The sequence below is a fragment of the Nomascus leucogenys genome, chromosome 12, assembly GCF_006542625.1.
Source record: "Nomascus leucogenys isolate Asia chromosome 12, Asia_NLE_v1, whole genome shotgun sequence".
NCBI lineage: Eukaryota > Metazoa > Chordata > Mammalia > Primates > Hylobatidae > Nomascus > Nomascus leucogenys.
In genome coordinates this window covers 47,093,028-47,108,487 of record NC_044392.1, presented here as the reverse complement: position 1 = coordinate 47,108,487, position 15,460 = coordinate 47,093,028, and the positions used below count along the sequence as shown (strand labels likewise).

General features: G+C 42.8%; 1 protein-coding gene across 2 annotated transcripts in view; it reads right to left on the bottom strand.

Moving 5' to 3' along the window:
• NUP210L (nucleoporin 210 like) overlaps window positions 1–15,460 on the bottom strand; it is a 150,246-nt gene that overhangs the window by 115,708 nt on the left and 19,078 nt on the right. For both annotated transcript variants that reach the window (XM_030824444.1, XM_030824445.1), the window contains exons 8-11: window positions 10,946–11,014; window positions 8,946–9,052; window positions 7,961–8,101; window positions 353–490 (exon numbers count right to left, since the gene is read on the bottom strand). In XM_030824444.1, coding sequence (XP_030680304.1) covers window positions 353–490; window positions 7,961–8,101; window positions 8,946–9,052; window positions 10,946–11,014 — 455 coding nt within the window. The remainder of the gene's footprint in view (window positions 1–352; window positions 491–7,960; window positions 8,102–8,945; window positions 9,053–10,945; window positions 11,015–15,460) is intronic.

Sequence of the window (15,460 nt, the reverse complement as noted above, 5' to 3'; positions counted from 1 at the left end):
AGAAAGAAAGAAAGAAAAGAAACTGTGACACTATAGTAAAGTATCTTAACAGGCAAGAGAAATACTAAAGGGAGGCAAAGTAATGGTAGTGTCACAAAATGTCAAAAAAAAGACACAACAGAACTTTACAAAACTCACAAGGAAAGGATATTGGGAAGAGAGACAGAAAGCATCTATAACCAAGTCTTGTTATAGATGACATTTTTCAAGAGTATAATTTTGGTTGTCACCAAAACCCAAGTTATACTTTTAGGATTGGGAGGAAATAAATGTAACATTAATCAAATTTCAATAAATTAAGCTATTAGAGAAACCGGCTTATCTCTTTGTGAAGCCTTATAGGACACCATACCTGTAATTTATAACGATATAACATTCCCATAGGATGATGAGGAAATGCCAGAAATTTGGGTGTAAGCATGATGGGAAAATAAATCTTCACTTCTTGTTGTTGTTTGATTAGAAATTTTATAGGCTGAATATCTTTATTCTATAAGAGCAGGAAAAAAGGAGCAAAATATATTTTATAAGGACTATTCTTATAATACACATTCATATACTCAAAACATCAGCAAAATGGTATGCTCGTAAATTACTCAACCAGTTTCTATCTATAAAAGAAATAAAGAAATAAATATTTCTCTTCATTAAATAAGCATAGCTACTATGGTTCAATAATAATGAAAATAAAATAATAATGAAAAGGGTTTTGCTAGACCTAAACTAATTATCAGAATCAGGGAAAATAGCTTAAAATTCCCTGAAATAAAAGAGCTTTTTAAAAAATCAACATAGGAAGGGAAACCATACTTTAAGAAGAAAGACCCCTGGACATCCATAAACTGTAAAGGCAAAGGGATACTATAAACTATTCAGAAGAAAATGAGAACATTTAAAGGTGCTAGGGTAAGAAATTCGCCCCATACTTAAAAACAGGCAAAACCCACCCATATATAGAGGGCCAACTTTTTGTGTAAGGTTCTACAAGGCTGGCTGGGCGAGGTGGCTCATGTCTATAATCCCAGCACTTTGGGAGGACGAGGTGGGTGGATCACCTGAGGTCAGGAGTTCAAAACCAGCCTGGTCAACATGGTGAAACCCCCATCTCTACTAAAAATACAAAAAATTAGCCAAGCGTATGGTGCATGCCTGTAACTCCAGCTACTTGGGAGGCTGAGACAGGAGAATTGCTTGAACTTGGGAGGTGGAGGTTGCAGTAAGCTGAGATCGCGCCATTGCACTCCAGCCTGGGCAACAATAGGGAAACTTGGTCTCAAAAAACAAACAAACAAACAAAAAACCAAATAAATAAATAAATAATAAGGTTCTACAGGGCTGAATGTAGGACTTGAGTATGTGTGGATTTTGATATATGTTGGGTCCTGAAACCAGTTCCCCGCATATACTGAGGGACAATTGTATTTAGAAGTGCATTATCCATAGTTGTATATGTACCACATTTTCTTAATCCAGTCTATCACTAATGGACATTTGGGTTGGTTCCAAGTCTTTGCTATTGTGAATAGTGCCGCAATAAACATACGTGTGCATGTGTCTTTATAGCAGCATGACTTATAATCCTTTGGGTATATACCCAGTAATAGGATGGCTGGGTCAAATGGTATTTCTAGTTCTAGATCCTTGAGGAATCACCACACTGACTTCCACAATGGTTGAACTAGTTTACAGTCCCACCAACAGTGTAAAAGTGTTCCTATTTCTCCACATCCTCTCCAGCACCTGTTGTTTCCTGACATTTTAATGATCGCCATTCTAACTGGTGTGAGATGGTATCTCATTGTGGTTTTGATTTGCATTTCTCTGATGGCCAGTGATGAGGAGCATTTTTTCATGTGTCTGTTGGCTGCATAAATGTCTTCTTTTGAGAAGTGTCTGTTCATATCCTTCGCCCACTTTTTGATGGGATTGTTTTTTTCTTGTAAATTTGTTTGAGTTCTTTGTAGATTCTGGATACTATGCAGCCATAAAAAAGGATGAGTTCATGTCCTTTGTAGGGACATGGATGAAGCTGGAAACCATCATTCTCAGCAAACTATCGCTAGGACAAAAAACCAAACACCATATGTTCTCACTCACAGGTGGGAATTGAACAATGAGAACACTTGGACACAGAAAGGGGAACATCACACACCAGGGCCTGTTGTGGGTTGGGGGGAGGGGGGAAGGATAGCATTAGGAGATATACCTAATGTAAATGACGAGTCAATGGGTGCAGCACACCAACATGGCACATGTATACATATGTAACAAACCTGCACATTGTGCACACGTACCCTAGAACTTAAAGTATAATAATTAAAAAAAAAAAAAGAAATGCATTATCGGAGGCGGGCAGATCATGAGGTCAGGAGCTCGAGACCAGCCTGGCCAACATGGTGAAACCCCGTCTCTACCTAAAGATACAAAAAATTAGCCAGGCATGGTGGCACACACCATCCCAGCTACTCAGGAGGCTGAGGCAGGAGAATCACTTGAACCCATGAGGCGGAGGTTGCAGTGAGCTGACATCACACCATTGCACATCAGCCTGGGAGACAGGGCGAGACTCCGTCTCCAAAAAAAAAAAGTAGTGCATTATTAAATTTATAAATATGTACTTTAAAACTCCCTTTATTGTTGATTTTAATCACATGATTGCAGACAAGGTATAATAATCTGATAGTAAGATCTTCTTCAAGGATAGTCAGAGAAACTTTTAGATCTCTTATGGGGATCTTGTGCTGGGAATTTAAAGCCCTGATCTAATCATTTTCTTTCCCCACACTATCCAGCACATTTAGCAACAATGATCAATCATATTAAATCCCTTACTTTCACTATAATGTTTTATGGGAGCAACCAGCTGATTACCTAAAGCTTTGCTTTCTCTATGCACTTGACTGGAGTGTGTCTACAGGTAATAATTTAAATAGCTGTTTTGCTATTGCATGCCATGGAATACCAGTGCTCACGTTATTATTGGAAACAGGTTCATTAAATCATTTAAGTCTAATATCAGGGAACCCAGAACGAATTTGGAGCACCTATCTATGATAACTAGACTAAAAGATGGCCCCCAAAGATTTCTGACTCCTGGTATTCATCCCCTTGTGTAGTCCCCATTATGTAGTATACATTGTCTTAGGATTGGTCTGAATAACCAATAGAATATGGCAGAAGTGCTTATATTAAAAAAGAAGAAAGATATAACCCAATGATCCATCATAAAGTTCTTCCACCATAAGAAACTTTAAAGGCCGAAAGCAGTGGCTCACGCCTGTAATCCTAACACTTTGGGAGGCCAAGGCAGGTGGATCACCTGAGGTCAGGAGTTTGAGACCAGTCTGGCCAACATAGTGAAACCCCGTCTCTACTAAAAATACAAAAATTAGCTGGGCATGGTGGTGGGCACCTGTAATCCCAGCTACTCGGGAGGCTGAGGCAGGAGAATCACTTGAACCCGGGAGGCGGAGGTCGCAGTGGGCCGAGATCGTTCCACTGCTCTCCAGCCTGGGCAACAGTAAGACTCAATCTCAAAAAAAAAAAAAAAAAAGAAAGAAACTTTAAAAAGAGAAGCAAATTAAATCCAAACTAAGCAAAAGAAAGAGAATAATACAAAAGCATAAATGAATGAAATAGAAAACAGACAAATAGAGAAAAGTCAATGAAACCAACAGTTGTTCTTTGAAAAACTCAATAAAATTTATAAACCCCTAGTCAGACTCAGAAAGAAAACAAGAGAGACATAAATGACCAATATCAGGAATTAATAAGGGGACATCACTACAGATTTTATAGACAACAAAAGACTAGTAAAGCAATATTTTGAACAACTTTATGTGATAAATTCAACCACTTAGATAAAATGGACAAATTCCTTCAAAGATACAAACTACCAAATAACATGAATGGCTGTATATATATTTTTAAAATTGAATTCATAGTTTAAAGCTTCTCATACACTGATCATTAGGAAAAGGAAAATGAAAACCACAATTAGATACTACTTATTACCCATTAGGATGGCTATTATTTAAAAACAAAACAGGCCGGGCGCGATGGCTCACGCCTGTAATCCCAGCATTTTGGGAGGCCGAGGTGGGCAGATCATGAGGTGAGGAGATCAAGACCATCCTAGCTAACACAGTGAAACCCTTCTCTACTAAAAATACAAAAAATTGGCCGGGCACGGTGGCTCACGCTTGTAATCCCAGCACTTTGGGAGGCCGAGGCGTGCGGATCACGAGATCAGGAGATCGAGACCACGGTGAAACCCCGTCTCTACTAAAAATACAAAAAATTAGCCGGGTGTGGTGGCGGGCGCCTGTAGTCCCAGCTACTCGGAGAGGCTGAGGCAGGAAAATGGCGTGAACCCGGGAGGCGGAGCTTGCAGCGAGCCGAGATCGCGCCACTGCACTCCAGCCTGGGTGAGAGCGCGAGACTCCGTCTCCAAAAAAAAAAATTAGCTGGGCATGGTGGCAGGCACCTGTAGTCCCAGCTACTCAGAGGCTGAGGCAGGAGAATGGTGTGAACTTGGGAGGCGGAGGTTGCAGTGAGCCGAGATCGCGCCACTGCACTCTAGTCTGGGCAACAGAACAAACCTCCATCTCAAACAAAACAAAACAGAAAATAACAAGTGTTGGCAAGGATGTGGAGAAATAGGAACACTTATACATTGCTGGTGGAATGTAAAATGGTGCAGCCACTGTAGAAAACGGTATGGCAGTTCCAGGGCAAGGTGCAGTGGCTCACACCTCTAATCCCAGCACCTTGGGAGGCTGAGGTGGGTGGATCACTTGAGTTCAGGAGTTTGAGACCAGCCAGGGCAACATGGTGAAACTCATCTCTACAAAAAAATTAGCTGGGAGTGGTGGAATGCACCTGTAGTCCCAGCTACTCAGGAGGCTGAGGTAGGAGGATCACTTGGGCCCAGGAGGTCAAGGCTGCAGTAAACTGTGATGGTGCCACTGCAATCCAGCCTGGGTGACAGAGTGAGACCCTGTCTCAAAAAAAAAAAAAAAAAAAAAATCCACAAAAAACTACTAGAGCTAATAAACTAATTCAGCGAAATTGCCATATACAACATCAACACACCAATGTCAGTTGTATTTCTTTTTTTTTTTTGAGATGGAGTTTCGCTCTTGTTGTCCAGGCTGGAGTGCAATGGCACAACCTCAGCTCACTGCAACCTCCGCCTCCCAGGTTCAAGCTATTCTCCTGCCTCGGCCTCCCGAGTATCCAGGATTATTAGGCATGCACCACCACGCCCGGCTAATTTTTGTATTTTTAGTAGAGATGGAGTTTCACCATGTTGGCCAGGCTGGTCTCAAGCTCCTGACCTCAAGTGATCCACCCGCCTGGGCCTTCCAAATGCTAGGATTATAGGCGTGAACCACCTCGCCCATCTGGATTTGCATTTTCTTAATGACTAATCATGCTGAACATCTTTTAATGTGCTATTGGCCATATGTACATTTTCTTTGTCCTATATACTATTTTTGCAACTTCTGGTAAATCTATAATAATTTCAAAATTAAAAGTTTAAAAAGTTAGTAATGGGCCAGGTGCCATGGCTCACTCCTATAATTCCAGCACTTTGGGAGGCCAAGGCGGCTGGATCACTTGAGGTCAGGAGTTCGAGACCACCCTGGCCAACATAGTAAAACCTTGTCTCTACTAAAAATACAAAAATTAGCCAGCCATTGTGGCATGATCCTGTGATCCCAGCTACTCAGGAGGCTGAGGCAGGAGAATCGCTTGAACCCAGGAGGCAGAGGTTGCAGTGAGCCAACATCGTACCACTGCACTCCAGCCTGGGTGACAGAGTGAGACTCTGTCTCAATTAAAAAAAAAAAAAGAGAGAGAGAGAGGCTGGGCATGGTGGCTCACGCCTGTAATCCTAGCACTTTGGGAGTCCAAGGTCAGGAGTTCGAGACCAGCCTGGCCAATATGGTGAAACCCCATCTCTACTAAAAAAACACAAAAATTAGCCAGGCGTGGTGGCACACGCCTGTAGTCCTAGCTACTTGGGAGGCTGAGGCAGCAGAATCGCTCGAACCCAGGAGGTGGAGGTTGCAGTGAGCTGATATGGCACCACTGCGCTCCAGCTTGGGCAACAGAGTGAGACTCCATCTCAAAAAGGAAAAAAAAAAAGAGAGAGAGAGAGAGAGCACAATGGGGATGGTAAAAAAAAAAAAATAGATTTGATGGGCGTTTAGAAGAATTGACATGGCACTTAATAATGTATTGAATACAGAAGCTGAGGGAGAAGGCAGAGTCAAGGGTGACTTCGGATTTTCTCTAAACTCAGTGAAAGGAGCATTGGAGAAAAAGTAGATTTGGGAGAGGAAGGCAGGTTTGGCAGGCTAGTAAAAATCAGGATACTTATGTATTTTGGAGGCATTAGAAACATTCATTCCTTATCCCTTTACTCAGTAACTCCATTTCTGTTGTTACACAGTATGGAAATAATCCAAAAGGAAAAAAATGTACAAAGATACTCAGTTATGCCATTTACAATAGCAAATAAAATGGAAATAATGCAAACATTCAATGTTTGGGGCATGGGTAAATAAATTGGCATATTAAACCTTTGGATTTTTAGAATTTATAGTACTCTATGCACCCGGTAGTGGTGGCTCACACCTGTAATCCCAACACTTTGGGAGGCCAAGGCAGGAGGAACACTTGAGCCTAGGAGTTTGAGACCACTGTGGGCAACATAGCAAGAACCTGTCTCTACAAAATATATAAAAATTAGCTGGGTGTGGTGGCACACGCCTGCAGTCCCAGCTACTTGGAAGGCTAAGGCAGGAGGATCACTTGAGCCCAGGAGGTCGAGGCTGCAGGTGAGCTATGATGATGCCATTGCACTCCAACCTGGGTAATACAGTGAGACTTGTCTCCAAAAAAAGAAAAATAAAGTACGCTATGTGGACCTGATGACACATGGAAATGTGCATATGAAATACATTACGGCTGGGTGTAGTGGCTCACACCTATAATCCCAGCACTTTGGGAGGCTGACATGGGAGGATCACTTGAGCCTAGGAGTTCAAGACCAGCTTGCGCCACACAGTGAAACGCCTCCTTTACAAAAAATTTAAAAATTAGCCAGGTGTGGTTGGTTGTGGTGGCTCACGCCTGTAATCCCAGCACTTTGGGAGGCTGAGGCGGGTGAATCACTTGAGGTCAGGAGTTCAAGGCCAGCCTGGCCAACATGGTGAAACCCTGTCTCTACTAAAAATACAAAAATTTGCCAGGCATGGTGGTGGATGCCTATAACTCCAGCTACACAGGAAGCTGAGGCAGGAGAATCGCTTGAACCCAGGAAGCAGAGGTTGCAGTGAGCCAAGACCATGCCACTGCACTCCAGCCTGGGCAACAGAGTGAGACTCTGCCTCAAAAAACTAAACAAAAACAAAAATTAGCCAGGTGTGGTGGCATGTGCCTGTAGTCCCAGCTAGTTAGGGGGCTAAGGTGGGAGGATTGCTTGAGCCTGGGAGGTCCAGGCTACAGTGAGCCATGAGTGTACCACTGCATTCCATCCTGGCTGATGAAATGAGGCCCTCTCTGAAAAGGAAGGAAGGAAGGAAGGAAGGAAGGAAGGAAGGAAGGAAGGAAGGAAGGAAGGAGGGAGGGAGGGAGGGAGGGAGGGAGGGAGGGAAGGAAAGAAGGAAAGAAGGAAGGAAGGAAGGAAGGAAGGAAGGAAGGAAGGAAGGAAGGAAACCCCAAATGATATATACACAATGACCACAAATGCAGATATTTTAACATACAATAACATAGATTAGAACAGAAAATTTGTAGAGGTATAAACTTACGAGTGTGCTGTTTATCTGTTTCTTTATTTTTCTGAAAGATAAAGGTGGTATATGCTATATATCTGCTTGCAAATCAACAAGTCAGCCAAGCCTCTTCAGTGTTCTTAGAATACAAACACTGTCTGTTTAATTCCTACCTGGTAAATGATGGAGGTCAGGGATGCATTTATTACCACAACACCATCTTTCAGGGCTTTTACTATGTGGTAAGATCCATTCACAGTAGTTAGTTGCTCTTCAAAGTACTCCTTAGGAAAGTCATGTGTAATCCTGAGATTCTGAAAATCAGCCCCACAGTAACACAAACCTGAAGATATATTCTTTCTCTGAAGTCATCTTAATCCCAAAGCATCTATAAAACTGTAGCTATGCATTCATGGAATAAAGAGATAAAAACAAAACTTTTGCTCTCCCTCATGGAAATTATAAGTTGGGGAGATATAATTTTAAAATGGTACTAGTTTTTGAAAGATCTATCAATGGCAAACATCAGGAATAGCAAGAGTCAAAGCTTATGCAAATTTTAGTGTAATTTTTACCATTTTATAAATTCAAAGTTCTCAGGATGAAATAAGGACCCTAGAGAGTGAGTACAATACTTCACATCTGATATTCATATTACTACTCTCACCATTACAAAACTCTGGTAACCATCTCGGATATGAAGTTGTAGAATGAGGACATCCTCCAAAGTGTTATCACTGGTACTCATTTCACCTCTTTTCTATAATTCTGACCAAAATATATCTTTTACTTCTAATTTAGCATTCCTCAAGAACAGAACTAGCTGGGCATGGTTGCTTATGCCTTTAATCCCAGCTGAGGCGGGAGGATTGCTTGAGCCCAGAAATTGGAGGCTGCAGTGAGCTATGATCACACCACTGTACTCCAGTCTGGGTGACAGAGCGAGACTCTGCTCTTTAAAAAAAAAAAAAAAAAAAAAAGAAAAAAGAAGAAGAAGAGAATTAATGATAATAATAAATTAGCAACTTGCTTTTCCAAAGGTAAAAATCTAGAATCAAAGAAAGAAAAAGGGCTTTCTAGCCAGGAAGATGGTCCACTCCACATCTTACGTATCTTATCCCTACAAGGACCTCAGAAAAATAAAAAAGACTGACTCACATCTGAAATATAGACCTTTGTGCTGTTTTTATCAAAGACGTCTACTGTAATGACATATACCTGTCCCACCTCTAGACTCCATCGGTTTCCAGGTTGGACAGTGAAACCTATACACAAATCAAGAAACAAAAATATTAGAAGAGGCTAACATTTTTCCACAATGAATTTAAAAATACAATCATTATAAAGCTGTTCAAACAGCAAAATTTACTAATAGATGGAGATGGTTTCCAAAATAGGTTCTTTTTTTTTTTTTTTTTTTTTGAGAGTCTTGCTTTGTCACCCAGGCTGGAGTACAGTGATGATTTTGGCTCACTCCAACCTCTGCCTCCTGGGTTCAACTGATTCTTGTGCCTCAGCCTCCTGGGTTCAACTGATTCTTGTGCCTCAGCCTCCCAAGTAACTGGGATTACAGGTGTGTGTCACCATGCTCAGCTAATTTTTGTATTTTTAGTAGAGATGTGATTTTGCCATGCTGGCCAGGCTGGTCTCAAACTCCTGGCCTCAAGTGATCTGCCTGCCTCAGCCTCCCAAAGTGCTGGAATTACAGGCCTGAGCCACTGTGCCTGGTCTAAAGTAGATTTTTTTGTTGTTGTTTTTTGAAACAGGGTCTCACTGTCACAGATGCTGGAGTGCAGTGGTGTGATCATGATTCACTGCAGCCTCGACCTCCTGGGCTCAGGTGATCCTTCCACCTTAGTCTTCTGAGTAGCTGGGACTACAGGCTTAGAACACTGCGCCTGGCTAATTCTTCCATTGATAGTAGAGACAGGGCTTCACCATGTTGCCCACACTGGTCTCGAACTCCTCGGCTCAAGCGATGTGCCAGCCTCAGCCTGCCAAAGTGCTGGGATTAGACATGAACCACTGCACCCAGCTCTCCAAAGTAGATCTTTTAGTTCCTTCTCTCAAATTGTATAAGGCTTGGCCTGGTGGCTCACGCCTATAATCCTAGCACTTTGGGAGGCCAAGGAGGGAGAATTGCTTGAGCCCAGGAGTTTGAGACCAGCCTGGGCAACACGGCAAGATCCTATCTCTACAAAAAAAATTAAAAATTAGCTGAACGTGGTGGCTCGCAGCTATAGTTCCATTACTCAGGAGACTGAGGTGGAAGGATCATTTGACCCCAGGAATTGGAGGCTACGGTGGGCTGTGATTATACCCATTGCATTCCAGCCTGGGCAACAGAGCCAGACACTGTCTCAGACAAAAAAGAAAAAAATTGTATAATAATTTAGGGTTCCAAAAATCCTGGTTTAATTTAGCTCATCTCAGGTATAAAGAAACACTTTAGGCTGGGCATGGTGGTTCACACCTCTAATTCTGGCACTTTGGGAGGCTGAGGAGAGCAGATTGCTTGAGCTCAGGAGTTTGACACCAGCCTGGGCAATGTGGCAAAATCCCATCTTTACAGAAAACAAAAATTAGCCAGGCATGGTGGCGCACCTGTAGTCCCAGCTACTTGGGAGGCTAAGGTGTGAAGATTGCTTGAGCCCAAGAGGCAGAGGTTGCAGTCAGCCAAGATCACGCCACTGCATTCCAGCCTAGGTGACAGAGCAAGACCCTGTCTCAAACAAAAACAAAAACAAACACAAACAAAAAAAAGAACCACTTTCACTTATATCTGTAGATAAGAAGAAACCATACTTTCAGCTCATTCCTAATGTGTCAGGCAATATTTCAGCTTCTTTCAGTCAGATTCATTGTTTCATATGGCCTATGAGCATTAAGATTCTTTTTTCCTTGTATAAAGTTTCTTTTCCTAACCTCAAAATTGTATTATATGGATTTTCATATTTTTTCACAATCTGTTTCAACATGCTTCACTCTTGTGATAGCATTTAATCAGAACAATTTGATAAAACATGTCAAAGTAAGGTTGAATTTGAAATTAAGTCCCAGAATGAAAGTTGAAAGTTGAAGAAATGCTGTATAATTCACTCATTTTAGTGAAATCATTTAAGCTACCCACCGTTCTGAAAAGTATGATCTAAAAATACCTAAAAATCCAGGCTCTACAACATATATGGTGCAATTTGGGAGTCCAGACACAGATCGCATATGAACATCTTAATTTTTGCTTAAGGAAATCATGTGAGCCAGAGTTGGGTGAAAAGGTGAGGTACCAAAGGAGAAAAACAAACAAACAAACAAATGCACAAATGAAAACAAACAAAAATCCTATCTTTTATTATCCTTTGGAAAGCCAAAACTTAGATGTGTATACTTCTGCAAAAAGTCTGAGGGACTCTTAGTCATCTTATGAGTCAGATATTCTTGAATTTCAAATTTGAGGAAGATAGAAAGGGAGAAAAAAGATCATGCTTTGTGCTTTTAATATTAATGTAGCTGCAGACCCCTTTCTCCAAATAAATACCTACATAGGAGCCCAGTATGGAAGCAGGACGAAGTGGCTCCATTCTGAAGGAAGAGACCTTCTGGCTGAAGGGATGAACTATTCATGGAGGCAGAGGGAGAGGCATGACTTGCCATCCAGCAACATGCCTAGAACTCCACAGATAGTTTCAAAATTACTAGTTGATTTTCTGTTATTTGCAGTAAATGTGTAATACCAAAATGTTCTCTGCTTGCCATCAAAGATACTTCTGGGTCACTTATACCTCATTCTACCACTACCATTTCAGATAATGCTGGCAGAAATATAAATTTATTCCAGTATCAGTCTATCTAGAATCTAATTAAGAATATGCTTTGTTCTCAAAAATATACTACATCCAAAAGCTAAGAATAAATTACTTCTGCTCTGAGAAACACATAACTGGCCAGGCACAGTGGCTCATGCCTGTAATCCCCGCACTTTGGGAGGCCGAGGCAGGTGGATCACTTGAGGTCGGGAGTTCAAGACCAGCCTGGCCAACATGGTGAAACCCCGTCTCTACTAAAAACACAAAAATAGGCAGGTGTGGTGGTACGCTCCTGTAATCTCAGCTACTCGGGAGGCTGAGGCAGAAGAATCACTTGAACCTGGGAGGCAGAGGTTGCAGTGAGCTGAGATGGCACCACTGCACTCCAGCCTAGGCAACAGCAAGACTCCATCTCAAAAAAAAAAAAAAAAAAAAAAAAGGCCGGGCATGGTGGCTCACGCCTGTAATCTTAGCACTTTGGGAGGCCGAGGGGGGCAGATCACAAGGTCAGGAGTTCGAGACCAGCCTGGCCAACATGGTGAAACCCCGTCTCTACTAAAAATACAAAAATTAGCTGAGCGTGGTGGCAGGCACCTATAATCCCAGCTACTCAGGAGTCTGAGGCAGGAGAATTGCTTGATCCCGAGAGACAGAGGCTGTAATGAACCGAGATTGCGCCACTGCACTCCAGCCTGGCTGACAGAGCGAGACTCTGTCTCCAAAAAAAAAAAATTACCTGGGCGTGGTGGCAGGCGCCTGTAATCCCACCTACTCAGGAGGATGAGGCATGAGAATTGCTTGAACCTGGGAGGCAAGGTTGCAGTGAGCCAAGATCACGCCATTGCACTCTGGCCTGGGCAACTGAGCGAGACTATTTCTTAAAAAAAAAAAAAAAATTAAAACTTCAGTGAAGATTCCAGTCTAGCCAGGGCTGAGAATCACTAGTATGATGGAAGGGATATTAGCTTTAGAGAAATTGGATTTGGGGCCAGACGCGGTGGCTCATACCTGTAATCCCAGCACTTTGGGACTCCATCTCGGACAAAAGAAAGAAAGAAAGAGAGAGAGAGAGGAAGAAAAGAAAGAGAAAGAAAGAAAGAAAGAAAGAAAGAAAGAAAGAAAGAAAGAAAGAAAGAAAGAAAGAAAAGAAGGAAGGAAGGAAGGAAGGAAAGAAAGAAACAGACAGACATAACTGACATGGCTGAACAGAAAATACTCAATCTGAAATACACTAATTTAGACTGGGCACAGTAGCTCATACCTGTAATCCCAACATTTTGGGAGGCTGAGATGAGAGGACCACTCGAGCCCAGGAATTAAAGACCTGCCTGGTCAACATAGTGAGACCCCCATCTCTAAAAAAAAATTTTTTTTTTTTTTTTTGGAGACGGAGTCTCGCTCTGTTGCCCAGGCTGGAGTGCAGTGGCACAATCTTGGCTCACTGCAAGCTCCGCCTCCCGGGTTCACACCATTCTCCTGCCTCAGCCTCTCCTAGTAGCTGGGACTACAGGCGCCCGCCACCACGCCCAGCTAATTTTTTGTATTTTTAGTAGAGACGGGGTTTCACCGTGGTCTCGATCTCCTGACCTCGTGATCCACCCGCCTCGGCCTTCCAAAATGCTGGGATTACAAGCGTGAGCTACCGTGCCCGGCCTTCTAAAAAAAAATTTAAAAATTGACTTGGTGCAGTGGCTTGTGCCTGTAATCCCAGCACTTTGGGAGGCTGAGGTGGGTGGATTGCCTGAGGTCGGGAGTTCAAGACCAGCCTGACCAACATGGTGAAACCCTGTCTTTACTAAAAATACAAAAATTAGCCAGGTGTGGTGGCAGGCACCTGTAATCTCAGCTACTCAGGAGGCTGAGGCAGAAGAATTGCTTGAACCCAGGAGGCAGAGGTTGCAGTGAGCCGAGATTGCGCCATTGCACTCTGTCACCCAGGCTAGAGTGCAACAGCATGATCTTGGCTCACTGCAACCACCGCCTCCCGCATTCAAGTGATTCTTCTGCCTCAGCCTCTCAAGTAGCTGGGACTATAGGCGCGCGCCACCTCGCCCAGCTAATTATTGTATTTTTAGTAGAGACAAGATTTGTCATGTTGGCCAGGCTGGTCTCGAACTCCTGACCTCAGGTGATCCACCCGCCTCAGCCTCCCAAAGTTGTTGGGATTACAGGCGTGAGCCACTGCGCCTGGCCCCATTTTTTTTTTTTTTTTTTTTTTTTTTTTTTTTTGAGACAGGGTCTCACTCTGTCACCCAGGCTGAGTGCAGTGGTACAATCACAGCTCACTGCAGCCTCTCTAACTCCTGGACTCAAGCGATTCTCCTACCCTCAGGCCTCTGAGTAGCTGGGACTATAGGCCTCCACCACCACATCTGGCTAACCTTTTGCTTTTTGTAGAGACAGAGGTCTCACTATGTTGCCTAGACTAGTCTTAAACTCCTGGACTCAAGCAATCCTCCTGCCTGAGCCTCTCAAAGTGTTGGGATTACATGCATGAGCCACTGTGCCTGGCCTAAAGCAAATCTTCTAAATACTTTATGGTAACCCTGTGCCAAACTTAGGTTTAGTTCTGATATGTACTTTACTATAATATTCATAAAATATAAGAGCTAGGGCCGGGCGCAGTGGCTCACGCCTGTAATCCCAGCACTTTGGGAGGCTGAGACGGGTGGATCACGAGGTCAGGAGATTGAGACTATCCTGGCTAACATGGTGAAACCCCGTCTCTACTAAAAAAAAAATAAAAAAATTAGCCGGGCGTGGTGGCAGGCGCCTGTAGTCCCAGCTACTTGGGAGGCTGAGGCAGGAGAATGGCGTGAACCCGGGAGGTGGAGCTTGCAGTGAGCCAAGATCATGCCACTGCACTCCAGCCTGGGCAACAGAGTGAGACTCCGTCTCAAAAAAAAAAAAAAAAGAGCTAGAAGGAAAGTCAGAAATAACAACATTCACTTCATTTTACAAATGAGGAAACATCTCAACAGATCTCTAAAACAATTCATTCTTCTGATATTGGAATAAGATAACAGAATAAGATCTAAGCCTTCCATCTGCATTCCAAATCTCATTTTCTGTTGCCTCTCAGAAAACATGCTCCATCAACTGGCTCTCCTTTCTCCCTTTATCTCTGCCATCTTTCTCTGTTTAATTAAGAGAAATGTTCAAGTTTTTCCAATCTTAAAAAAAAAGTATTCCTTGTGTCTTTTTCAAACTTCTACTTTTTTTTTGTCCTTGTGAAAGCCAAGCTGTTTTTACTGACAAAGTGACCCAAGACCTCCTAGTTACTACAATCTTTCAGTCTTTATCTTGACATCACTACCAGATTTGACCTGTTGAACAGTCTTCTCTTTGTAAATTCCTAATTTGGTTATCAGGAAACTCCTCTCTCTGGTTTTTCTTTCTTTTTTTTTTTTAGTTGAGAGTCAGTTTCACTCTGTTGCCCAGGCTGGAGTGCAGTGGTGCCATCTCGGCTCACTGCAACTTCTGCCTCCCAGGTTCATGCAATTCTCCTGCCTCAGGAGTTCCTCCCGAGTAGCTGGGATTACAGGCGTACACCACCATGCCCTGCTAATTTTTATATTATTAGTAGAGACGGGGTTTCTCCAAACATGTTGACCAGGCTGGTCTCAAACTCCTGACCAGTGATCCACCTGCCTCAGCCTCCCAAAGTGCTGGGATTACAGGCATGAGCCGCTGCGCCCATCCTTGGTTTTTCTGTAATACTACATTTTAAGCATTCCTTCAGATCCTCCTCACACGTCCTCTTTTTCCATACAAACCTTAAAAGCTAGCATTACACAATTTTGTCTTTGGCCAAATTCTCTCACTGTATATAATTTCCCTAGGTGATTTTGTCTACAATAGCTCCAACTA